At 38.7% G+C, this 17523-nt stretch overlaps 1 protein-coding gene across 6 annotated transcripts in view; it reads left to right on the top strand.

Moving 5' to 3' along the window:
- The window catches only part of TDRD5 (tudor domain containing 5), a 108798-nt gene that overhangs the window by 80493 nt on the left and 10782 nt on the right, over positions 1-17523 (top strand). For 5 of the 6 annotated variants that reach the window (XM_025430141.3, XM_025430138.3, XM_025430139.3 and 2 more), the window contains 2 exons: positions 1244-1454; positions 5751-6353. In XM_025430141.3, the coding sequence (XP_025285926.1) occupies positions 1244-1454; positions 5751-5995 (456 nt within the window). In that variant the 3' untranslated portion in view covers positions 5996-6353. Of the gene's footprint in view, positions 1-1243; positions 1455-5750; positions 6354-17523 lie in introns of those variants that run through there. The other variant, XM_049112177.1, reaches the window with a different exon arrangement.

The raw sequence follows: 17523 nt of genomic DNA, 5'->3' as shown, positions 1-17523 counted from the left end.
TGAGTTGCATAAACCAAGTAAAAATTGGAATCTGGACCTTTGATTTCCTAAAGTAGTATATTGTGTGGCCAGTATAGCTATTTGGAATTTGAGTTTCATTTTTGCTGTCAAAAGAAAGGCTACACACATATCCCTTTGCACACTGCATAACCATATAAACCACATTCATGCCAGCCATATTTGAAAATGAGGAATTTTTTTGTTATGGAATAAAAAAGGAATGCCAACTGATACTAAATGTCTACTACATATATGCCTGAAGGACATTCAAAGCTTCCATTTTCTGTTTGTATAATTACTGGTTCAGTTCACTCAGGGCAGATCCCAGACTGTCGGCAGCCTGGATGGGATTGGGCTCGCCTTAGTCATAGTAATGCCAGCTAACATCACAGAAGAGAAATGCTAAGTTACCATGGAGTGTATCTACTTCAGCAATGACTGTATGGTAGGATATAGGATCTAATGGTTAAAATTTGATGTTCTGTTCACTTAACTTCAAATTTAGTCTCCATATGGGATGTTCCTCTTTTTCTCTCAAACCCTGGTTCTTAATACTCCATTTTGTCTCATCTTCTGAGGAGCCTGCCTTTAACTACTTTGTGTTCTCCTTAGTGTGCACACTGCAGATTGAGGGTAGTGCCTCTATTCATGGCTGGCAGTGGGACATACACTATTTCCCTGAGGACAGTGAGCTTAGGGACAGGGATTCTATCCTATAGGGAGGTGTTGAGGTGGGTCCGAGAGAACACGGACTGGGCTGAGTTCCCATCTCTGCTTTGTCACCTACTGGTTGACACTGGATAACTCAGCCTCCTGTGAAAAGCATCATGCTAGGTGAAAGGACCATAGTAAGGAAGACCTGACCCCTAAGCTGGAGCGGTCATGCTGAAATTTAAATGAAGAAACCTGTACAGATAACCTGGTAGTGTGCTGACAGTGAGTGTGCACTGTGTTTTCCTGCATTTCTATTTCCCACCACTCTTCCTCAGCTCTGTGCGGCAGCTTTCACTACCATATTTGCTCATAATGCATATTCAGTCAGTGTGTCTTGAATTGATGGTCACTAAGTTAGAAAAGGACTTGTTTTTTTCTAGAGAGTAACTAGGTTCTTAAAAGTGAGTAGTTTTATTAAGTATGATATGAAAAATACTTGTACATAACTAATGAACCCAAACAGGGTTCATTCTTCCTGTTATACTGACAATTACCTTACCTGCTTTGCCCTACTTTTTCCATACTGCAGCAGCCAAACTTAGAAAGTTCTTCGGATTCTCCCACATTGCCCAAGTTGGAGGAGTTCTACATTTCTCTGGTCGAGTCACAGCAGTCAGCAGAAGGGAGTCAGTTTGAGCCTAGTAGCATTCAGACTCAGGTGAAGCAAATGCAGCTGTCCACAGCAGCCCTCAGCACAACTCCTGCGGCAGTTGATTCTCCAGAAAAACACTCTGGTTCAGGTAGGTTAACATATAACTGACAAATACAGTGGTTTGTCATGCTGCTAACTTGAAAAAATTGCTGACTTTAGCATTTGTCTCAAGTCCTTACACTATTTCTGGGGTCAATTGTTCCCTTCTATTTTTCCATTCCTTTTTTTTTTTTCTCAGTTTGGTTGAGTTAGTGTTACATACAGTAGAATTTGTCAGTTTTTGAGTGTATGGTTCTGTGAGTTTTGACATAGGTATGCTAGTCTTGTAACCACATGGTTGTGGCATAGAACAAATCCACCAGTTCTTTGCATCTCTCTGCAGTCATTCCCTCACCTTGCTTACTGGTTTCGGGCATGTTACTTTCTCTTTTCTAGAATTTCATAGAGAATCATACATTATATAATTTTTAAGTCTGACCTTCTTCACGTAGCATGATGTTTTAGAGATTCATTTATGTTGTTGCCAGTGTCAAAAGTTCTTATAAACAGATTTGAACCATTATGAAAAAAAGCTGCGAACATTCACATATAGCTCTTTGTGTAGACATACTTAGTACATACCAAGAAGTAGAATTGCTGGTCACATGATCACTACATGATTAACTTTTTAAGAACTGCCAGTTTTCCAAAGTGGCTCTTCCATTTTTTTTTTTTATTCGCACCAGTAATATATGAAAGTTCTGATTGCTCCATATCCTTGCCAACATGGTATTATCAATCTTCTAAAATTTTGCCATCCTCATATGTGTGTAGTGGTATCTTACTGTGGTTTTAATTTATATTTCTCTCTGTCAGTGAGGTTAGCCATCTTTTCATGTGCTTATATGTAATCTATAGATATTCTTTAGTGAGTTGCATGATCAAGTATATGCTCACTTTTTTGGATTGCCATCTTTTCATTGATTTGTAAAAATTCTTTATTCTGGACACAAAAGCTTTGTCAGATATGTACATCTCTGTGTGTGTGTGTATCTCACAAATATTTTCAAGTGTGTGACTTCTTTAACAGCATCTTTGGAAGAATAAGTTTTCATTTTGATGAAATCTGATTTTTTTTGTGTGTGTCCTGTTTAGAAATATTTCCTAACCCAAGTACCTGATTTGCTCTTACCTTTTTTTTTTTTGTGAAAGTTCTATAGTTTTAGGTCTTTTTTTTTTTTTTTTTTTTTTTTTTTTTTTAGTTTTAGGTCTTAAAATTATATCTGTGATCCAATTTGTTAATTTTTTAGTTATTGTGTACATTAATATTATGGTATGTAAGGATCAGTGATTATTTTGATTGCATATAAATATTCAGTTTTGTTGAAAAGGCTATCCTTTTTTAAATTGCCTCATAGCTTTGTCAAAAGTTAGTAGGCTGTATATGTGAGGGCCTATTTCTGGACTTTCTATTATATTTTAATGGTCTCTATATGTTTATATACCACTGCCTTGATTAGTGTGGCTTTATATGTCTTGAAATCATACAGTTTTGTGCCCTCCTTCCTCCCCATCACATATTTAATCCCCCCTCCACCTTCTGGTAACCAGTTTTTTTTTTCTTTCAAGTTTTTATTTATTTATTTGATTATTTATTTAAAGGTTTTATTTATTTGAGAGAGAGAGAGAGAGCATGAGTAGGGAGGGGGAGAAGGAGATGGAGAGTTTCCGGTTTACAATTTAGTGATTCAGCTCTTCTGTATGTCACCCAGAGTGTTCATCACAAGTGCACTCCTCAATCCCTATCACATGTTTTACCGATTCCCCCGCCCACCTCCCTCTGGTGACCATCATTTCTAAAGAGTCTGTTTCTTGGTTTGCTTATCTCTTTCTCTCCTTATGCTCCTTTGTTTTTATTTCTCAAATTTCACATGAGTGAAATTAGATGGTACATATCTTTCTCCTGCTGACTTATTTCAGGTCACATAATCCTGTCTGGCTCCATCTATGTCATCACAAAAGGCAAGATTTCATTTTTCTTATGGCTGAGTAATATTTCATTATATGTGTGTGTGTGTGTGTGCGTACGCACGTGTGTGTGTGTGTATGTGTATACACATACATACACACTACACATCACATCTTTCAGTCCGTGGACGACGCTTGGGCTGTTTCCATAATTTGGCTATTGTTGATAATGCTGCTATAAACGTCAGGGTGCATGTATCCTTTTGAGTTAGTATTTTTGTATTCTTTGGATAAATACCTAGTAGTACAATTGCTGGATCATAGGGTAGTTCTATTTTTAACTTTTTGAAGAACCTCCATACTGTTTTCCAGAGTGCTGCAGCAGATTGCATTTCCACCAATAGTGTGAGAGGGTTCCCCTTTCTTCATATCCTTGCCAACACCTGTTGTTTTATGTATTACTGATTTTAACCACTTTGACGGGTATGAGGTGATATGACATTGTAGTTTTGATTTACATTTCCCTGATGATCAGTGATAATGAGCGTCTTTTCATATGTCTATTGGCCATCTGTATGTCTTCTTTGGAAAAATGTTTATTCATGTCTTCTGCCCATTTTTTAATTGGATTATTCATTTTTTTGGGTGCCGAGTTGTATAAGTTCTTTATGCATTTTGGATACTTCATCCTTTATCAGAGATGTCATTTGCAAGTATCTTCTCCCATTCCATAAGGTGCCTTTTAGTTTGTTGATTGTTTACACCTTTGATGTGCAGAAGCTTTTTATTTTGAAGTCCCAGTAGTTTATTTTTGCTTTTGTTTCCCTTGCCTCCCTAGACATATCTAGAAAGAACTTGCTATGGCCAGTGTCAAAGAGGATACTGCACGTGTTCTTCTCTAGCTAGATTTCTAGCTGCCTCTTCTCTGGTACTTTCCTCCCACAAATTCCAGACACCTTGGCCTCCATGAATTCTAGACTTATCTTTTAAGCCCAGTAAGATCTCCAGGTGCAGTTTGAATTCTCCCTTCTTGTACTGAAGCCTGGAAGCTATTTTTCAGCCATGAATAAGGCCCTCATAGGTCTCACTTCATTTGTTTCCTTTCTCTTAGGGATTACTGTCTTGCATGCTTGTTGTTCAGTGTATGAAAGCTGCTGTTCCATACATTTTGTTCAGTTTTCCAGTTGTTTAAAATAGGAGAGATGGTTTTTCAGTCCCTGTTGAATTAACATCATATTTAGAAGCAGTTTTGCTACTCTTTTAAATTCTTTGATCATGATACCTTGCTTTCATATATTTATACCTTTTAAAATCTGAACTTGCCAAATCTTTATGTAAAACCACTTATTTTATTAGAACTCACTCGTTCTTTTCCTCTCTAGTGGGCATTAATTATAGCTTTATGATCAGAGTTTTACTTTTTGGAATACCCTGTCAAATTCTCCTTGAATGTAGTAATTCATCACAAATGTACAGAACATATACCACATGCTACTATGTTAGTTACTAAAAATGCAAAGATGAATAAACATTTTAAACATCCTGAATAAACATAAAGGATTATGCCTGTATTTTCTCTAGATTTTTTGAAATCTGTGTTTTTAAGGTCTAGAGCAGTACTTTTCAAATGTAATCATGCTGGTGCCAGTTTGCGAAATGTTTGTGTTGATGGACAACACATTAGCACATTATGTAGCTCCTGTGTTTTTGTTTTTTTGTTTTTTTGTTTTTTAATGCAGAACTTTCTTGAAGGAAGCAGTGTGTTTGCTTAGATGGTGGCAAAAGCTTCTTCTCTCATTGTAGGCAAGTAAAAAAAGAGTTAACAGATCAGTTGCTTCAGTAGCACTGGTCTGGAGTACATGTGTGACAATGCCCAGCATTCCCTTCCTTGGTTATTTGGAATTTTTGGCATTGGAGTTCCAAGATTTATTTCATTTAAAAGATTCTTCTTAGTTAAAACTAATTCCTAAGGAATTTATTTTATGGCTGATAACTGTCTTTTGGAACTTCTTACAAACATCTTGGTCAGTTTTGTTTTTACACTGGTACAGACTAAAATTGAAACCACTGTGACAATAGAAAGCACCTGTGAGACACCATTGTGGTCACTGCTGGAAAGAAAGAGGACTCTTCCCTGGAATTGAAATTATACCCTATTTATTTTTATGATGTCCTAGAAAGAAATTTTCCCTTCTCGGTTCATAAGTACATTCCCCCCTTATTCTGACAAGGATTTATTTCCTCTCCGTTCCGCATTCTCATTTCCTTTCCATTTGTTGACTGGTTTCTGAGTCTTACCTCTCTAATTATAACAGAAGAATGTCACTATCTGACAGAAGATGATTGTCACACAAATTAGTAAAGATCTAGAATGGGAAAGTGAAGACAATGAGCATGAGAACCCCTTGAAAAGACTTGTGTTTTCTTTCTTTTTCAGTGGAGAGCTCTCCAGAGAGCCTAAAGAATGATTTCTCTAGTAGCCATGCTATTACAGTATTCAAAGATAAGAGTCATGGAGCCATGGACCAGCTCTCTTTGATTTTGTCTCCTGAGCACCAAATTTCCCAGAAGCTCTACATTCCTCGGAGTACAGCCACTGCTGCCTTAGGAGCTGCTGCACGGTTAGCCACCTCCAGGAGACTCTTACACTGGTATCCCAGTGTGAAAAGGATGGAAGCATGAGGGAGGAAGTAGGGGAGAAAATAAACCAGGTGCTTTAGGGCCTGGTGATTTCCCAAGGCCTGAACAAGGAGGAGGTTTTGAGACAAAACACTTTTTTTTAGTTGATGCCTTTGTTTTTCCGTGTGACTATATGTTAACTTTTATTATGCTAACAGTCCACTTTGTTGTGTAAGTATTGATATGTAATGTTTTAATTTTTATTGACAATGTTTCTTATTCTGCATAGTTTTTTTCACCTTAGTTTAATGTAGTAGCTTAAAGGAGTTTTTATTTTTATTGTTTTTGTGTGTGTGTGTGTGTTTCTATAAATGTTTTTCTTGTACATATCATGACTGATAAATGAAAACTGAAAAACTAATGTTTTGTGATGCATATTTAGCAAGACAAAAATGATCTCAGATCCTTATCTCCAGAAAAAGGATGTCTGAATTGTAAGGCTGCGTTTTCTTTCTCATTTGAAATTTTCTATATTATAGAGATGATCCAGGGCTCCAATTCTTACCATTATTATTTCTTTGAAATGCTAGGATCAGTGAGAAAATCCACATCCTGAAGCGTTAGTCATGTAAACACTTTTACATTTAAAAAAAATTAAGTGGTCTTTTCAGCACAGGCAGTTTCCTGGTGGCTAAAAACAAAATTCTAGAGACTAGTTCTTGAAACTTGGCTGTGCCATTTCTTTAGGCCTCACAGTTCCCAGGAGGGTCAGTGTTTAAGTGTCTGTAGGATATGGTGTTCTCTGAAGTTAAATTATGTGAAACACCATATAGCTCAAAGTATGAACCATCAAGAACAAATGAGACCTTTGGAAAGGTGAAATTAAAGAATGTAAGTGGTACTAATTTAAATTCTTTGTGATGATATACCAGATTTATCCCCAAATTAAAGAAATCCAATACAGAAGCATTTTTTAGAAGTAAAATCTGAGAAAGAGCTGTGAATTACTTGTTTGCTACATCTAACTTGATTCTCACCTTCTGGGCCCCTCCCTCCTTTAAGGTCTCCTCTGTCAGGATTACATGGCAGAGCTGGCCCTGATTTATGCTCTTTGTACAATAAGGAGTTCGTCCTTTTCTCAACTACTTAATCAGCAAAATGTCCACTAAGGAAGAGAATGAGATGAAAATAAATAGGAAGTACATTTAAATTTAGACTATTACTGGCTGAAACTTCTTTCTTAGTATTAAGCAATCATGAAACCAAGTTAAATCTGAAGTTTCTAAATTCTGGTAGGTTTTGGTTTAAAAACCTTAAAGAAAACATATTTAATGCAATAAAATTTAAAAATCCAGATTTACCTTAAATTCCAATGTAAGAATTATGATATTCTAATTGACCAAAAAAAAGTAATTTGGAAATATCACTGATAGTTGACCCAGCAGAAGGAACAGGTTCCCATTTGGGTGTTTTTTATTTTATATCAGGCATCTTTATTGGAGAAGACAGTTGGAAAGTTATAGGAAGGGCCAATGAACAGTTAAATATCATATGACAGTTAAATATCATTTATGATACTCAGCCATGATACAACCTGGAAAAGTTCTGTTTTTCATGTAGGTTTAAGTAATTATCTACAATTTGTTTTTAAAGAAGAAAATTCATTTTGGAATTATGCTTCTTAGAATTCTTCCTTTATTTTTTTTCTTAAGATTTATTTTTTATTCATGAGAGACACAGAGAGAGAGGCAGAGACATAGGCAGAGAGAGAAGCTGGCTCCACACAGGGAGCCTGACAGGGGACTCTATCCCCGGACCAGGATCATGCCCTGAGCCAAAGGTAGATGCTCAACTGCTGAGCCACCCAGGCATCCCGAATTCTTCCTTTAAAGAAGAAACCATGTTTGAATAATATACTTCACTTCTCCAGATGGGCTCTCATTGGGTTTGGGACAAAGTGAATTTGGTAGAAGCAGTATTTACATATTTAGTAGGTCATACCATAACTCTGTCAATAGCATGAGCTATCAGGAGGAACTCTGCGAATGCCAGGTAACCTGACAGCGACTAATTTTACACTTTGCCAGTTAGATGTGGGGTTATGGAATCACTGTTCTAATAAGGCTCTTTCATAATCCTATCCATTTGCAAATGGCCAGATAATCATTTTAGACAGAGGCATCTCAAACTAATGAGTGTCAATACAGTTTGAATGAAGCCTCTTCAGATATTAATAGTTAACTTCCTGAGTGAGCAGAGTGAAGAATGAACCTCTGAGAAGCTTGTACATATTTTGACTACTTGGCTTTGACTAAGACAGCTGATCCTGCTATGTGTTTTCCTGCCTTCTTCCATAGATGGGTCTTGCTTGGTAGTTAACTAAAATAGCCCAAAGCATCAAAAAGTGTAGATCATTTGAACTTGAGTAAATAGATTCAGGTATATGGGCAGGAATAACAATAAGAAGTGTTAAAAAGATAGAAAAAAAAAGATACATAGATGCTCTGTAGGTTAGGGTTAAGTTAACTATATTTTATTGTCTAAAAAGATGGGTTGATGTATATTGTACTTGGAATTGTCCCCCTCCCCATATTTTTGTCGTTAAGGATCCATTAGAAGTAATAGAATTCCCCCAAGAAGTGTTGATTGGGAAGTGGGAGTTTGAGTGTGTGAGAGGGAATGGGGATGAGAACATAAAGGAAAATGCTGGTTATAAACTCTTTAGATATGGAAGAGGGAGTAGCTTTACTGACAGCCACTCAGGTTTTAAATCAGTGGCTCATAGCAAAGACCTGTCTCCTATCTAAATACCTACCATGGGATTTCAAAAGAGAGGCTCTTCCAGCTGCAGTCAGCTATGACTGTTACCCACCCTCTGACTCTCACACATCTGAGAAGCCAGTTGCCCATTACAAGGCATGGCGAAAACCAGAGGCTTCTACCTACAGACTCTTTCTAACCTGGGGACTTAGAATTACAGAGTTCTGATCTAGAGGGGACCTTAGATGAAGAAATTTGAAGCCTAGAAAGACTGATTTGTCCATGGTCACAGGCCTTAAAGTCCCTATCTGCTGAGACCTCACTCAGCACCCTATCTACAGGAAAATATTGCAACTGTCTTATGTAGTTTAAATGATTTGATGCCAGAAGACATAGTTTGGTAAGTAAGTCCAAAAGAATAGTGGTTCTGATAGCTGGGCACAAACCCCTGGTGTTGGGAGGGGAGAGAGATTGATTTACAAGATCTTGTCATCTGGAATGTGGCTAGCTTAAATAACAGTGGGCCAATTCTGTGGCCAAAGAGTCTAAATAGGGTGGGGGACATAGTAAGGGATGGGAAACCAACATCTTCTGAAGCTTCCTACTGACGTTTATACACAGGTGGCAAGACTTTTCTAACTTTTGATATCTTTTCAGAATTAAATTCATCATATATATATATATATATATATATATATATATATATATATATACACACACACACACACACACACACAATGTCATGGACAGCATTAATCATAATTTTGCAGGAGCCATCACTAAGACATTTAAAACTTTTTAATATCCTGTAGCCCATTCAGATCTTAATGTTTTCCAAGATGCCAGCCAGGGTGCATAGCAACTCTGTCTAGATTCTTTGAAGATAGCCGTACTCCTAACAGTTAGGTATCATATGTCTCATTTAGTCAATTGCCAGTAAACCTAGGAAGTTTTTAGTGTCATTAGCCTACTGGAGCCAGAATACTTTAAATTCTGCCATTTTTAACTATGTAGACAAATTATTTTAACTTCTCAATCAAGGTTTTTCTCTAACATTTAGAATCCCAGTTGACTTGTATGCCACTTTTCACATGAAATTGAGTGTTTGACCCACTTGAGACTTGAGTGCAGAATTTATTCACCGCTAAAATTTCTTGGTTATAAGCATAGTTTTCAGGAAATACTTTTTTTTTTTTAAAGATTTATTTATTTATTCATTCAGAGAGAGAGCGAAGAGAGAGGCAGAGACACAGGCAGAAGGAGAAGCAGGCCCCATGCAGGAAGCCCGATGTGGGACTTGATCCCGGGTCTTCAGGATCACACCCCGGGCTGCAGGCGGCGCTAAACCGCTGCGCCAACGGGGCTGCCCTCAGGAAATACTTTTAACTTTTTGTTTGGTATAAACTTTGTTTTATATTTTGGTTAAAATTTTAAAAAATATTAATTTATGGAAAAATGTTTATAAGAAACATTGTTTACTTGATGACTATGTCTCAGTGCAATTTAGATAATTTGATGAGGAAACCAAACTTAGGACTGTTTCTCTGCTCTATTAACTTTTGTTATGGAACTAATGGAAAGTTACTGAGATCAAGGAATAATGATTGGCTTATCTTTGGAGTTTGTAACAGCGTTTTTTATTTATTTTATATATTTGGGAAGTTGGAATTTGTTTTGTGAAAAAAATGTCTAGGTGTTTTTTTGTAACTAGCTTTCTGTTATGATTCCGCAGGAATGAAAATTTCACTTAAATATGTGACCCAAAGAACTTAATTGACTAAAATATGAAATTTGCTTATATAGTTGTGCAAATAGAGATTTGACAGTTGTCTTGGCTAAAATATTTGTCCTCATTTTTGGCATGTCCTTTTTATTCTTGACCTTTGTAAACCTTGCTATGTTGTAGATAGACTCTTATTCCATGCAGTTGGAATTCATTCACACCAGAGCTACTTCTTAAGTAGCTGACAGCCACATTTTAGACCTGTTTTATTTCTCTTGTTGATAGCAACATGTCACAGCCTTCTAAGCCATGTTCCAGTGTCTTAAATTCTCTTCTGAGACTTTCCACGCACTGAATGCCAAACGTGGTCTCCACTTGCAGCTGTAATTCAGTGTTCTTTCAGCTGCTTGCTTGATCACCCAATTCCACATTCAGAGCCTTTGCTATAGTAGCTCTTCTGCCTGGAGCAGATTATTTCCAGGTGATTTCTCAAATGCCATTCAGGTGGTTTGGCACAACCTTATCCTTAATCTGTCATTCCATGGGACCATAAGTTAGCAACCAAAGTCACCTCGGTTCATTTCTTACTGCAACAAATGACTCCTTGACAGAAGTATCCTCTTTCTGCAATTGTCACTCATATGGTTGGATGAAAAATATCTTCTGATACCTTTTGGAGGAAAATACTTGTCAACTAAGTAAGACTGTGTGTGTGTACCAGGATATTGACTATTGAGCAAAGTATCCCCACAGGATGTTCCCTATTTCTTCCTCATGATACCTGTCTTCCTCTTTCCTAATGGATGCCTGTCTTCTCCTTTGCTTAGAAGGATGAATCTTAAACATGTATGATATGGACTAGAGTCAAAAGTTTACCCTTTCTTTTCCTAATTTCTATGACCCCTGAAACATATCCTACACTTTCTTCAACAGGATTTTCGAGGGATCGCCCTCCTCTGCTGCCAGTGTTCCCTACACCATCTGCTAGTTGCTTCAGATAAAAATTTAGGAGTAGAATCATCCTGACTGCTCCCTGCCCTTCATCCCTACATTCAATCCATATCAAATCCTGTCAAATTCTACCTCCTAAGTATCTCAGTAACCCACCTATTTTTCTGTAAATCTACTGCCATCGTGTTAGGCCAATCCACCTTCATGTCTTTTCTGGCATAGGGTAGATGTTCAGTAAGTAATTTTATTGAGTTAGATGAATGAGTAAACAGAATAGGATATGAGTAAGGTTCATTGAAATCTTGATCTTTTTTCTACAATGCTATGTTCTGAATATCGATAATACAGAGGGCTTTATTGGAAGGAGTCTAATCAAACACAAACATCCTACTTAAACTTTACATAAAATTGAATAAAGAGCATGTTCTCTAAGTAAGAGAACTGAGTAGAATGACCACATACTTTGTCTAGGTTATTTTTCTGCATAAACCATACTTAGTTATTTTTCTGGTTCGGTTTGTGAGAGAAAATGGCAAAAAAGAAAAGGCAGTTTGATACTTGCAGCTTCTCAGCAATCAACCTCTGTGGCCTCCTTGCAGAAAAGTTTGATTTGTCAAACTGGCTCCTTTTAGTTTATCGTTCTTTATTCGTGGAAGCCTACCTCTGACATCCCAGTTCATTTTCCAGAAAATCTTTCAGCACCACAGACCCAGTTTCAGTGATGAAACAAATGCATTTAAAAGTGCTCTTTATGGACAGCCCTGGTGGCTCGGCGGTTTAGCGCTGTCTTTAGCTCAAGGCCTGATCCTGGAGACCTGGGATGAGTCCCATGTTGGGTTCCTTGCATGTGTTCCCTCTGCCTGTGTCTCTGCCTCTCTCTCTCTCTGTCTCTCATTAATAAATAAATAGAATCTTTTTTTAAAAAAAAGTGCTCTTTAGGGATTTATACATTAGTTTGGACGTAAACTGCTTTTCCTGGACCTAGTTTGGTGCTAAATTGAGTTGTAAGGAGGGTGGGGCAGGTCTGTGGTGGTGCTGGACCCTGCCAAAGCGATGACTCCAGGGGCAAAGGGAAATGAAAGAAACCCAAGAATCTGTTCTCTTTACCAAGAGAACTCTCTTACCTTTTGTTTTTTTGGTGACTTTTCTGCCATTAATTCTTTGGAGATTAATGTTGTAATGTTTTCTGTTTTGAATTCAGTGTAGTGTGAGAACATGTGATTTAAAAACATTAATGCAACTAAAGAAATGAGCAGGGAAACTACTGCTAGTTTTAAATTTGTTCCCTGGTAAAAGTTAAATTATGGATTCCCACTGAAGAATAAAATGCTGGCGACTAACCATGACCAAGCATTACCGAGGCAGCAGGTAGGGCAGCAGTTTGCAAGCCTGGCCTTGTATCTTAATCACCCCGAGGAACGTTCGAAAACTTGCACAGCTTGGATCACATCTTCCCCCAAAGGTCCTGATTTAAGTGGTCTCCTATGGCTCAATGAGCAGGAAGGGCTCCGAACCAATGTGCAAGAGGATAATGTCAACTCTGTCCCGATTAGGACAAACCACTTGGATGCATGTCCTGCCTCTGGAATGGTGATTCTCAAGGCGGGGGGTGGGTGGTTTAGAGGAACAGATTGCCAGTGAGGACAGCACTTTTTCAGACTAGTCAGGCTACCAACTCAGCCCTGCCATCCATCTCCTTTGCCTTTTTGCCTCTCGCTAGTGGAGCTCAGCGTCCAGCCTCCCCTCCCTTCTCCCAGGCATACCTGATGCAGGGGGCCACTGAGACAGACTGGTGTGGGAATAAGAAGTTGAGAACTACTGTGCTTGAAGCAGCAGCATGACAGCCTACAGCAACTGATTTTTAAAAATTTTATCAAATTGTAATAATACAACATGAGGCTTATCCACTAAATATTTTCGGGAACACAATACAGTATTTACTAGAGGCCCAGGGATGTACAGCAGATCTCTAGAACTCCATCTTGAGTTATTGAAGCTTTAACCTCACTGATTAGCAACTCCCTATTTCCCACACACAGATCTTCATTTGATTGTCATATTCTTTTCTATCCCATGGTGGCACTTTCCCACTAAATCACATACTTGAATTGTGGTGGCCTTTCTTACCCCTCTCTCAGGAAGAGCCAAATGTTACGGCAGTCTGCGAAGTGTTGAAGCAACACACACAATGGTGGAGCCAGTGGTAACTTTATTGTTTGCTAACCGGACAGTAGTCATTTTATCTTGGATCCTTGATGTGAAATCTGAATAGAACTGAATTTCCGGATGTCCTTGGAAGGAGTCGGCAGGAATTTTAGGGTGATCTGGTGTTAGTAGAGGACTTTGGCTGAGGGCTTGTCTGTGATAGTGCTCAGGCTTTCCTTCAAGTGGACACACAGCTAAGCTTTCAGGAACAGCTGCTGAAATGGAGCGGAAGTACTGTGAGAAAACCCTGTAACAACTTTAATTTAGGGATTATGAACCTAGGATTCCTCTACTTGAATTGCTCCTCAGAGTAAAGTTGATGAAGGAAATAATGCACACTGGATTAAAAAAACAAAACTTTTTTTGTTCTAAAAGTGAAATGTGAAATGAAGCACTTTACAGAGTCAGTTTTGCCCTCTCATCACTGCCAGGTGGCGCTCGAGGACAGACGTTCTTTTGCCAAGCCCAGAGCCAAATCTTTACTCTTACACGGCACTGTAGGATTGCTGAGTTGGAAGTCCAACCTCTCTTTTTACTTGATAAAACAAGCTGAGTGACAAAGTGAATTTAGGTGGAGGGAATAAGGGTCTTAGAATAATTCTCATAGGGTGATCATCTTTCCCACAGTTTAAAATTTCTCCAATTTAGCCTTACATAAAGCTGCCTCTTACACAGCTTAGACTTTCCTGCTGCATGGCTCCTTTTTATCCTTGAAGGCAGTGGGGAGACACCAACAAGGCTCTACTCATATTTAGAAGTGACAACTACTAATTCTAACATGCTCTGTTGAAAAAATTTTAAGAAAAAAAAATCACCTTTCCATCTTTATTTTGTATTCTCCAGAGCAGACAGGTTCTCTGACCTGTTTATAAGTTTGTTATAGGGAAAAGAAAGCAAAATTCTTATACTTTAGGCACATCGTGAGTCTTTACATAAAGGGATTTTCTTATTCCAGTGCATTAAATTTTGGGTGTGTGTGTGTTTTCTGGGGGAAGGCTACTCAGATTCTCAGAAATGATTAAGAATGCCTGCAGGAATTCTACATTCTGTGTTTAAGACTGTATGCTCTCCAGGTCCTCCAGGGAGATGGAAAACAACCATTAGCCCTTGTGACTTCACTTTCAAGTGAAGACAAGCAAGATCCCTGGTGTAGAGAGTGGGTTTAACTTACAACGAGATCTTGAGTCAGTTAAAATAACTGTCACTTGTAGAGGGCTTTACACGTCGCAAAGCAGCAGAGACAGCTGCCATCAAAAGTTAATGAGTTTAGATCACATTAGCACAAGGATGTTATAACCCAAGACAGGAGATTATTTTGTAAGTTCTTCACCCTCTTCACTTCTGGGTGCACCGCCTTTACAAAAGGGGTAGACCAGTATTCATAAGAGAATTGCTTGAATGGTAAGAGCTTTATTGTGTTCATATAATGTGCCATAAGCTGTTTCAAGTGCTTTATGTAGATTATTTCATTTAATCATTACAACAGCACTACTCTCATTTTACAGATAGGGAACTTGAGTCATTGAAAGGTTGGCTATCTCACTATACTGTGCCAGAAATTAACACTGTGTCATAATAATTTTAATATAAAATTACTAAGTACTTTATGTTGTATCTTCTACATATTTTATTTAATTTTCACTGCATCCTTCTCTATTTTTTTTTTTTTTTATGAGAGGAGAAACCTGTAGCTCAGAAAATGAAATCACATTTAGTCAGTTGCAGGAACTAAATATGGCTGATTCCCCCAAAGAGTTATCTATATTGTCTTCCACTGTGCTTCTCCTATTCCCTCTTTAACCCACTCCAGTTCTGCCCACACCATTCTGCCAGAAGTGCTCCTGTTCTGGTATCCAGTGATCTCCACATAGCTGAATTCAGTAGTCAGCCCTCAGTCCTCACCTTGCCTAACCTGTCAGTATCATTTGGCACTCCTCTTCTTCAGGGACATCACAGTCTCTAGGGTTCCCTCTTCCTTGTTGGTCAGTTCTACACACCTCCTTTTCTGGCTCCTCCTCTTCACCTTGACCTCTCAATGCTGAAGGGCAGCAGTCCTCACTTTCTTGTTGAGCTCCTCCAGGCTTATGGCTTTAGTTACCATCTACATCCCAAAGATTTTATATTTATATTTATATCTTTAGCTGAGAGCTCTCTCCTGAGCTCCATACTCAAATTCCTCCATGGCGTTTCTGCTCAGATACCCAAATGCCATTTCAAACTTAGCCAGTCCAAAATGTCCCCCGACCTGTGCCCCAAACCACACCACCTCCAGAGCCTTCTGTAAAAATAGTGTGGCAACTCCTTCTGTCTACCTATGCAGACCAAAATCCTTGGAGTTATCACCAATTCTTCTTTCTCTCATACCCTGCACCTAGTGAGCCAGCAAATCCTACTGGCTACACCTTAAAAATGTATCTGGGGTTGCACCTCTTCCCACCACCCGCACTCCTACCACCTGGTCTGAATTGTGTTTAGCCTGGGTTACTTCAACAACTTCATCTAGCTCCCCCACTCCCTACATCGCTCGTTCCTCTGTTCTGTACAAAACAGCCAGGGAGAACCATTCAAACTCTTAAGTCTACTGGAATCCCTCTTCTGCCCAAGACCCTCCAAGGGCCCCCAGTTTGCCTCAGAGTCCCTGCAATGGCATTCAAGTGGTGGTGTTGCTAGCTAGATAAAATGCAGGATGCCCAGTTCAATTTGGATTTCAGATAAACAGTTTTTTAGTATAAGTATGTCTCATGCAGTATTTGGGACATAATTGTACTTTTAAAATATTCATTATGGATCTGAAATTCAAATTAACTGGGAATCTATGTTTTTAGTTGCTAAATCTGCCAACAGTACTCACAAGGCCTTACATGACATGCCCCATTGCCTCTCTGACTTCATCTCTTACAATCTCCCCCTTGTTCACTATTCCACCCACACTGACCATGCTTTCCTTGAGTATAGTCGGGCAGCCCCCACCTTTGACTTTGTCTGGCTTTTCTCCTTCCACTATCTGAATCTTCTCACAGAAGTCATTTTGAAAATTATTGCTTAATCCCCTTGCTCCTGATCACCCTCTTTTTCCCCATAGCTCCTAACTTCTAATATAAGATATACCATTTTATTCTCTATTTATTGTTTGTTCGATCAATGAGGATTAAACTCCCCACAAGTGTGCTTTTTTAAAAAAATATTTTATTTATTCATGAGAAAGAGACATAGGCAGAGGGAGAAGCAGGCTTCCCACATGGAGCCTGACATGGGACTCAATCCCAGGACCCTGGGATCATGACCTGCCGAAGGCAGATGCTCAACCACTGAGCCACCCAGGTGTCCCTAGGCAAGTGTTTTTGTATGCTTTGCTCATTGAATCCTGAGAGGCTAAAACAACAGTGTATGATAAGTATTTGTTGAATGATTTCAAAAGCCTAGGTTTCTTTCCCTTGCATGATATATATCCCCTCTGTTTTTAACTTGTCTTAGGACAAATATTCGAAGAACCTGAGAGTGTAGAGCCTGGAGAGATGATTGCCTGAGGTGGAGAATGCACTTACATCCCAGCTGCAACATCCTTTTGTCCTTTTGTCCTTTTGTCCTGGGGGCATTCTGAATCAAGGCACAGGATTGTCCACATCTCTCTGCCTGGGCCTTGACCATGTCCTGGACCCTCCACATTGCCCTATTTAACAAAAAAACTTGTTTCTTTTGTATGTGCTGATACTTATGCAAAACTCCAAGGATCCGAGTATAAATGAGATAACTCCTACTTAGAAGGACCTTACAGTGAGGTTTCTGCCTGTCTGATTAAATGAAAGGGGATAGGGCCTGACTGGCCATATTTGCCCCTCTCCAAAGAAAGCTTCCAGGTGCCCTTTCTATCCCATCATCTTCCCCTAGGTTCTTTCCCCCTTTGACAACCCCCAAGAGAAAAGCCAAGCGAATATTAAGCAAGAGCAATGAG

Source organism: Canis lupus, chromosome 7 (genome assembly GCF_003254725.2).
Source record: "Canis lupus dingo isolate Sandy chromosome 7, ASM325472v2, whole genome shotgun sequence".
Taxonomy (NCBI): domain Eukaryota; kingdom Metazoa; phylum Chordata; class Mammalia; order Carnivora; family Canidae; genus Canis; species Canis lupus.
The sequence above is the reverse complement of the archived record's forward strand: the minus strand, read 5'-3'. Positions and strand labels throughout refer to the sequence as shown.